At 43.4% G+C, this 9889-nt stretch overlaps 1 protein-coding gene across 1 annotated transcript in view; it reads right to left on the bottom strand.

The window, feature by feature from the left end:
* Positions 1–9889, bottom strand: part of MSL1 (male specific lethal 1 homolog) — a 15639-nt gene that overhangs the window by 1302 nt on the left and 4448 nt on the right. The window contains exons 3-8 of the mRNA XM_018566424.1: positions 8701–8930; positions 5841–6223; positions 2165–2229; positions 1938–2005; positions 1316–1440; positions 644–716 (exon numbers count right to left, since the gene is read on the bottom strand). Coding sequence (XP_018421926.1) covers positions 644–716; positions 1316–1440; positions 1938–2005; positions 2165–2229; positions 5841–6223; positions 8701–8930 — 944 coding nt within the window. The remainder of the gene's footprint in view (positions 1–643; positions 717–1315; positions 1441–1937; positions 2006–2164; positions 2230–5840; positions 6224–8700; positions 8931–9889) is intronic.

Below are 9889 nucleotides of genomic sequence, written 5' to 3'. Positions count from 1 at the left end.
CGCGTTTCCTCTCCCCCCCCCCCCCCCCCCAACTGAAAAAGCAGCTTGACAGTCATATGTAAAATTAACTTTATTTCATTTCTTATACTTCTGGATTCTCCTGAGGCACTGGTGATGTATCCAGCGCCCCCTAGCTGCCCACTGGGAAGGCTACATCACCAGTGCCTTCCAGGAAGCACTTGTGTGAAGCCAATGCAACATGTCAACTACACCGAGGCAGCTACAGGGTTTGTGCAAAATGCGCCTAAGGCGATCTAGCACGGTTTGTCATTGCTTCAGCAAGGAGACTTCAGGGCAGTGTACCGACATCCACTTTGCTAAAGCCAATGAAAAAGTTAAACAAACTGCACCAAATGTCATTCACAAGATCTAGTGCGGACGTCATCGGTGGAACAGCCCAGAGAAAAAAGGAAGGTTAGGGCCAATGTTGGCATACGTTAAAAATGGCAGCACAAAACTTCAAATGGCAGGGTGGACAAAGCAATGGGATTTGGGAAAAGACACCTGAGAGGCAAGTAACTATAACAATAATGATGTATTTTGCTATATTAATTTAATTGATGGTGGCGATTTATTATAAGGGGGGTCCACTTTACATGAAAGTCCATGTGTAAGATAAAACAATTAAAGACAGTGTACTTACTGTGGGGTTATTTTAGGCAGGGATCTTCCAAATGCCACAACAGGGAGGTAGGGGGTAATCATCACAGACTCCACTGTAGTGAGAAATAAATAAAATAGTGAGATGACAGACAGCAAAAGTAGAACATACTTTGTGAGATTAAGACAATGCATAGAATGCTGTCAGAGACCAGATAAGCAGCCACGTTGCCTAGAAAAATAATGACATCACATAGGTTTACCTCTCTAAAACATGTACACATTTCTTTAAAGTAGTCCCCGCCTGAAACTGTCTGGAGCAGCGCATCACACCGCTTTCCTGCCGGGCCTCACAGACAATAGCATGCACAGTAAAACTCGGAAAGCGGCTTAGTGTGCAGGCTAGTGTGAACAAGCCCTTAGCGATTTCTAGGGTTACAGTATTTACCACAAGCAGAAAGATAAATGGGAAGCAATACCCCAATCTCCCATGTAAATTATTTTTGAACAGCAACTGGAAGTATATATAATAATTATTACCACATCAATCTGCATTTAAGGTGTTTACTATACTGTCATTGTATAATTCAGTTCATGTAATCACAAGCAAACATTTGAAGATAAAGTCTACCGAGTGGGTGGCGATATTACATAGACACAGTTCACTGCCTTATTCTTTACCGGTATGAGCTGCAGTGACAAAAGCGAAGCTTACCCTCATCAGGTTCTGGAAAGAAGGAGGTGACCTCTGGCTCACTTTCCTGACTGCTCTTCTTTTTGTACATCCTCACCTGCAGACGCTGCAAGATTCTCTGCTCACGGATCCTCTGTATGTCCCACCTGAATAAATGTATGAGAGAATAATATCATTCAACTGAGTAATCAGCTGTCTGCCTGGCGTTCAACTTCAAATGCCAAGAGGGTGCTTATGTGGGTCAGTAAGCTTCTACATACTTCTGTATTTGCAAAGCACCACTTTGCTCCCCTCTGACTAAACGGGCCACACTGTCCAATTGGTTTCAAATGCTTCCTTTAGCAAGTAGGGGGAAGCAAAAGCAAGGATCAATAGAGGCTGAAACACAGGCACTGGGTGCTCTCCTGTATCCACCGCCTGTGTAAATGGAGCCTTGTTGAATCCAAATCATAATACAACCCATATAATAGATTCAGTAAGGCAGTAGGAAAAACGATGATGAAGGGCAAAGTGAAGTAACATGTGGAATAGAATCAAAAAATCATGTTGTGGTGCAGGCTGGTTAACACAACAGTGTGCACATTGTCCTTTGCACAGCTTTAGTGAACAAACCTGACTCTGTACAGTGTCCCCGCACACTCACCTCTTTCTCCTCTTTTCATCCAGCTCTAACTTGGCATGCCGCTTTGCAAATACTGCATCATCCAGGTTCTAGGAAGAAAGGAACAGCATTAAGGGATGCACACAATTGTCCGACACTACTTCTGGTAATGAAAAAGCATTTGCAAATCTAAAAACTTTGTGGCACAATTTCTACTATTGTATCATAATGACAATAAGAAGGCTCAATGGACCCACGGGACCTCTTACCTCTGGTATGTCTGCACCACTCAAGTCCTGAAGGGGCTCTATAGGGTGCTCTCTCCATGAAGGAACTATAAAAAGAACACATCATATTAGGATAACAGGCAAACAAGGGTAACATTCTCTGGTAAATACCAATGTCATTGCTTGCAGTATGTTTGCATCACTCTTACCCCATCTATGTCCCAACTGATTTCCTGTTTCGTTTCATGTGTCTCTTACAAAGTCATGTATTGATATTCCATAAAGAAATACTCTAATATACTTAACCTAAAGCCTAGGTGGTGTTTAATATCAGGCAATATATTTAAAGTGCATTTATATACTAACTCCAACAATTTTCATTTAGTAGGATGGACCAATCAAGTTTCAGATGCTCGATGCGTCAGGAAATAATGATTCATAGAGAAGTTGCATAATTGAGTTTGTTAGTGAGGAGGTAAATCTTTATTGAATGGAGACGATTTCATTGGCTCAAATCACAGAAAGACTGCAATGCAAAATATGAGCAAATTATAGTTTTTTCAATATTGCAATTGTAACAGACCAGAGCATGTTTAAAAAAATAATAAAAAAAGGTGGTACAGCTGGAGACATTTTTCAAAATCTAGTTTACTTTCTGCCTACTATCCGTACAAAAAAAGGTACCAGATGCCATTTTATTAACTCCTTTTCGAGTTACATTGCATCTAATAAAGCAAAAAGCTTCATAGAAACGCGACAGAGTATGAATACCTCTCTGCAAGTATGGGTCATTTTATTTATCTGCTTGAAAATATTAGTTACAGCTAAATGTTATATATTTTTCACACACAGATATGTTGAATTTAATGCACACATGTTATATTAGGACAAATAAAAGTACATTGATTGAAGAGTCATTGCGCTATTTCTGGCCGTAGTAATAGCCAGCTTTCGTCTGCAAATTTCTATGGGTTTCTATTGGAGAGACTAAGAAAAGAGGCCATTTGAGGAGGTGATTAAAAATGATGAGATCCAATACCCACGCATAAGAAACAGAGGCTTTTAGTAGCTAAATATTCATTTTATGTGGAAAAGTAACATTTGTCATACAAAATGTGTTTTTTAAAGAACATTTTGAGGTGAAAAATCATCATTATCTAATGAATTAATAATGAATGCATGCAAAAATTAGTGTGGCTTTGTGAATCGATCATAATGGATACAATTTCATTTCTTAGGTACAGCGATGGCTTAAAAAGGACAATTTTATTAAAAGCCATTATTATAGTCTTGAGTGTACACCAGTGGGTTTAATCATTACCACCTTCTTATCTCAAATACGCTAGATTGCCAAAAGTATTGGGACACCCCTCCAAATCATTGGATTCATGTGTTCCGTGACATTTCCTTGCTACTAAAGATTCCGCGGTGTCCCAATACTTTTGGCAATATAGTATATATACTTAGTTATAGACCTGTCAGGGGCATAGACAAACAAATGTGGCAATGGGGTAGAACAGGGAATTCTGATGCGGTCTTTGTACTGGAGTCCCAGCTATTATTTAACAGACAGTACCAGTAGCCAACTAGAAATATTAGTCCTGAGTGGGGTTACTTCAATGTAGAACAGCAATTCAAAGTGACAAGGGCTTGTTTACATAAAGTACCAGCCGCCATTTTTCTAATACTGATTCCAAAATGACAAAGATCTAATTGGTTGTTATGGGGAACACTGAGGGCCTATTAAGACTTCTGCGTCGCGTTAATCCACAGAACCTGTGTTACAATTCGCAATGGCACCCCAATGCACTGTAATGCCCTAACATAGTGCGGGTTACTGCACTGCAATAAAGTAAATGGGCCATAAATGTTCTCCTTTTTGCTGGCTTATACTAGTGAGCCTCATTGTGCTGTGTTCTTGTCATATCTGGACTAATGATAATGCCTCTTATAAACACAAAAAGAATTACTAAAATAAAAAAAAATAATGCAAGAATTCATCTTCAGGCTGCAGAACGATGGCCGGCTCTACGCCACTTGCAGAATCAATTTTGCAGGCTACAAGCCATATCCCTTTGCACTGGCAGTAAAATTGCAGACTACGGCATGCATACTAACATGTATGCATGTACTGACATCTAGTGGATGATGCAGAAAGGGAAAACATAATAAGATGTACCTAACACATCCGCATGCAGGAAAGGGTCACGGGTATTCATTTCTAAAAACACTACAAGATGTGTGCCTAGGATCCTTTGCTTCAAATTGAAATAGAATCAATGCCATTTGGTAAAGGGGAAGAAGATGCAATACATGAAGAAACTCCTACATACCGAACAAAGCCCTTGAGAAAGAAGAGAATTACACAGGCTGTTGCCATGTCATACTGTAAAAAGTGTGTGCAAGTCATGACACTAAAAAGCAAGTATCGGTGTCCTGAAATTTGAGGTCAACTCCAACCAAAATTCAGCTCATTATTCTCTGTTTATTCTTCCAAAGAATCCAGCAGTGGTTGTGTAGTCTGAACAAGGCTGTGATAGGAGGCCTGAGCTGCCATCTACAGGGGAGATGTACCCATTGCAGTCTCTGAAACTGAACCAGTATTAAAGTGACATTAAAGGATATTTTTTTTTCCCTCCCCACCCAATGTTAGTGTAAGACCTTACCTTAAATGATGTCCTTTAATCCAATCTTCTTCCTTACTGTCCTTTTCAGATGTCCCTCCAGCGCTGGTGCGGGTCTCCGATCCAGCGCTGACTCCTATGTCCTCCTCTTCTCTTCCTGTCCCGCGGTGTCTGTGCAGCTGCACGCTGCTCCATAGACTTACGTTGTGTCTCTCCTTGTCTCCCGGTCGAACATCTGAAGAGCACATGCGCCCGCCCCAAGATCCTTTGCGGCCGCCCGAGACTCTTCAGATTTTCGGACGGGAGCACGCGGGGAAGATACAGGTAAGTTTAAACCAGTTTCAAAAGGTTTTTGTTTTTTTGCATATATCTACTGCTCGCCAGCAGTATATATATGCAAAAAAAAACCCTGAGGGTTGAATAACCCTTTAAGCCTATCTTAATATTCAGCGAGGGCAGCTCATAGAGATGGAATAAACTAGAGGTCCGGCCCACAACAACTGGATTCCAATATCAATAAACCATAGTCTTGCTTCAGGTCAATCCACACACTGGTAACACTCTCCCCCAAAAATTTGTTAGCAGCATATCGACATACTCCAAAAGCAACTTTTTTATTGATCCATAAAATCAAAAATACACAGGAGAAGAACAGAGACTTCCAACATGTTACACACACAAGTGCTTAGTCATAGACTATCCATGAACATAGACGATACATGACTAAGCGCCCGAGTGTGAAACATGTTAGAAGTCTCGGTTCATCTCCTGTGTATGTGATTTAAAGGAACAAAAAGAAGCCGGTTTTGGAATACATTGGGGTGCCACTATCTACTTTTTTTGCAACCAGACATCAATAATTACAGTTTTCCAAAGCAAATTACAACATTAAAGCTGGTAACTGTGGGATACAACACTATTTTCCTTTGCTCCTATTCATTTTATCATTTCAGAGTGTCTACTTGAATGTAATGCATTGTTTGGCTGAATGGAAAAAATACATTGACCAGCCAGAAGTATGGACACTACAGAATGCCTTAGACCAAGACAAGGAGTGCACTTTAGGCGCTTACAAGTACAGAATAAGTTCTTACTTGCCACACACTCTTCTTTCTTGGGGGAGGGTTCCCTTAGAGGGGAAGGAGGTGGCCGATGCCACCGGCATAGATACATGTCCGTGGTGCAGAGGTAGGGCAGGTCATCTGCCTCGCTAGGGTTTGGGTCATTGTCCTTTAATGAAGATGCTGCAGTGCTGCTCCATACAGATCTTAGCGGGGTATCTGCTGGAGATTGCGATTTCTCAGGAGTCTCTTTGTGGCGCAGTTCTCGCCGACCTCCTGCCTCCGACACAGAGCCTCCAGGCTCAGTTTCTGATACTTCGACTTGCAAATGGGACATTTTGCCTTTCATCTTTGCTAGGTCAGAAGACAGTCTCTTAACAGGGGTCCTGTGTTCTGCTCGACCGAAAGCAGACTTCCTACAAGGTAAAAAGAATTCAAACACATTAACTGATTTTCAAACATAGATGTTTATCATGACACTTAGACTGTGTGCGCAATCTGCAGTCTTCTCTTTCCATATCTGAAATGGAAATAGAAGCATCAGGAAACACTGATTTTTACTTTTGTCTGCCACTGTTGAAACTTATTGCAGGTATGCTGAATACGCATAGGAGATCCCTTCATGCATACTACTACTACTACTACTACTACTGTTCTCTCTGCTTGTTCTACTCTGTGAAAATTCAGATCCATCTAGAATCCTTTTTTTCTTCCAAAAACAAAAATCGGGAGAGATCGGGTTTTAAACAGATGTGTAAAAACAGCCTCAAGGTGCCCAAACACTGGGAGAATTTCGGGCGTTTTTTAATGTACTGGACGAAATTTGCACAGTGTGTGGGGCTGTAGGCTCACTTTTAGACAGTATTCCTCCATCAGCTAATCAAAGGAGTCGGCTGGAAAACGTTGTACTAGGGATGCACCGGTACTGGTATCGAGTACCGATATTTTTTTTCCGTACTCGCTGATACCGAATGCGGGAAGTCCCATTCAGGAAGCCAGGCGGCGTGTAATGACTTGCCACCTGGCTTCCCGATTAGCCGGGAAGCCAGGCAGCATGTAAAGACTCGCCACCCGGCTTCCCGATAAGCAATAAAGCTGTCCCCATGGTCACTAGGTGACGAGAAAGCATGGAGCTGGCTTTCTAGCCAATCAGGAAGCCGGGCGCTGTGTAATGACGCGTCGCCCAGGTTCCTGATTGGCCAGGAAGCCGGCTCCATGCTCTCTCGTCATGAGGTGACGAGGGAGCATGAAGCAGGCTTCCCGACCAATCAGAAAGCCGGGCGCCGTGTCATTACACGCTGCCCCCGTCATTACAGCAATGAAGCTGTCCCCATGGTCACTAGGTGACGAGAAAGCATGGAGCCAGCTTTCTGGCCAATCAGGAAGCCGGGCGCTGTGTAATGACGCGGCGCCCTGGTTCGTGATTGGCCAGGTAGCCGGCTCCATGCTCACTAGGTGACGAGGGAGCATGAAACCGGCTTCCCGACCAATCAGAAAGCCAAGCGCTGCGTCATTACACGCTGCCCGGCTTCCTGATTGGCCAGGAAGTCGGCTTCATGCTCTTTCGTCACAAATGACGCGTTGCCCTGCTTCCTGATACCGGAAGCATCGGGCTAGGCATCTGGGTGAGTACTCACACACGCCCAAATACTCAGCATCGGTACTGATACTAATATCAGCGCATCCCTACTTTGTACAATCTGAGACCCGGCAGCCAATGAGCTGCCCGCTCAGATCGGGTATTCTGACAGGTGTCGGCGGCAAACAGCTGGATGCCTCAATTGACACGCCGTTTGTGTTGGAAGAATCACGCCAATTTTTTTTTCCTTCAGCCAGTGGGTTGAACTGAAAAAATATTGATAGGTGTATGGCCAGCCTTAGGCTACCCATACGTGAGGGATTCCACCTCTTCCATTAGACTCTTAGAAATTAGCTTTTTTATCCAAAATGTACATCCACTAGACAGTGCATAATGGAGTAGCTCCTGCACAGCATAAGCAGCTCTTGATCATTACTGCTTGATTTCGGTAAACAACAAACAAAACAAAAAATATCAACCTATTGATTTAGGTTCAAGAATGTTGCTTTGAGTGTAGACTCCATCTTCCTATAACGTCAGCAGACCACAGGAAATACAAAGGCTTCCTTGCACTATTCAAGAATACAGGAAGTAAAAGACAAAAGACTTAAGATTTCAGTAGCAGGGTCACTGCTTAGCTTCGCCATTCATATTCATAACTGTACTTATAAGGTCAGAAAAATAGCATATGCAGTCCCTAAAAATCATTCCATAACCCTAAATGAATCAGATTTTACATAAAATCCTGCCAGCTTTCTTTCTAGGGCGGACCAGCCCTTAGGACAAACGCCCCCTTGGGACACATGAGTGCGCGCCATCCTTCTCCTGATCACCCAGACATGTACACTGCCTCCTGTTGCAGCCACTGAGCTCATCCCCGACCACAGGAGACAGAGCGCACTGCACATGTGCGGGGGCTCGGGAATAGGACGGTGCTCGCTCCTGTAATGCGTAGGGGGCGCCTGTCCTAATGTCTGGTCCGTCCGAGAAACATGGCAGGATGGAGCTTTCAAAACTGGCAGGGTTTTTTGAGGGGCAGGCTTCACTCCTTGTGCAAAACGCCCATTAATGCATATTTGTAAAATCGGATTAGTTTAAGGTGTTTAGGAATGCATATGGTATTTTTTTTTTATTATTAGGATGAACCAACCCTTTAAGTACAGTCATGAATGTAAATGACCCTACCACCCAAATCTCAAGTCAAGCAGCAGGGTCAGGTTCACGACCATCTCTCCAGTCATTTGCACTCTTATAGCATACAGCTCTTGTACCAGTGATTCAGTAAAATGATATGGACAATTTTCTTCAACAAACCTTTTTTGTCCCTTTGCATTGCGGCCATAGGAGAAGGGTTTTGGGGTAAGGCTTGACAGCCGAGGGGAGGCCTCTGGGGGGAACTCCCCACCCCCTGCACTCTCTGGAAGAGGGCCCTCTGGCATGTCGACTGCCGACTCACGGCTTTGAGACGTGCGTTGTTTGTCCTTCTCGCTGTCCTTTCTGACCAATTGCATGCGTCTTTCCATCCGCTCAATGCGGGCCAGGAGCTAAAGGCAGGAGAACAATTATTATAAAAGGGATCAGACAGGCATGGTAACAGAACAGGCTTACAGTAAGGATATGAATATTACACAAAACAGCATGCTTTCAAATTGACAGGGAACAGTCTACACTGCAGGCGGTTTTCATTTAAGTCTTCCCTTTTTCCATGGTGTCACCTAAGCCAATGTCTGTCCCCTATGTAGGTACCAGAAAGTGACAGTCCTTGGCCCTGTTATTTCAGGTAAGTAGTATAAAAAAGGGGGAGGAGCAGCAGAAAGAATTCCAGCATGGAGGTCTCACAGTGGAGAGGGTTATGCAAGTTATCCATCATGTGTAACCCAAGCAGACATGAGTAATGATGAAATTGGTATGTGTATGTAGGAGGAAGGGGGTGAAGCAGAGATGGACAAGTTATGGAAGAGAGAAAGACAGCGTCAGGAGGCGGGAGGGTGTACACAAACAGACATCTATACAACAACCACATATAGTCTGCATTGCACCAAATCACAGGCATAGACAGACACCTATAACAGCTAGGAGACATGCCAAGTATGGACAGTTCACAATGTCTGGAGGGTGCAATAGCAAACACAGATGGCAGTGAAATAAAGACCCAACGTGTAGAACACAAGCTAAAAATGGTTCCATGTTGCATTTTCACATGCAGGCAAGCAAGTATAATAAAAACAACAAAAAAAAACCTCACTGCAATAGCTTAGCCCTATGTTAGTGTGCATCTCTGGTCCCTGTAGATGTCGGCTATAAAGGGTTAATGAGGAACTGAAACCCTGCTGCCAAAAGAGGGGCCTACAGCAGGCAGAAATGCTAGAGGATCCAATGCCCTGTGGCAGTGAAGGAGTTAAGGGGGCAGACCTTCCGCTTGCATACCCAAGCTGCTGCAGGCTTGCGGATTCTATTAACCATTGCTGCCGCAGCTAACTTCTACTCTGCATGGTGGGAGTTA

Source organism: Nanorana parkeri, unplaced genomic scaffold (genome assembly GCF_000935625.1).
Source record: "Nanorana parkeri isolate BGI_ZX_2015 unplaced genomic scaffold, ASM93562v1 scaffold948, whole genome shotgun sequence".
In the NCBI taxonomy this organism is placed as follows: Eukaryota; Metazoa; Chordata; class Amphibia; order Anura; family Dicroglossidae; genus Nanorana; species Nanorana parkeri.
This window is presented reverse-complemented; position numbering and strand designations above follow the sequence as displayed.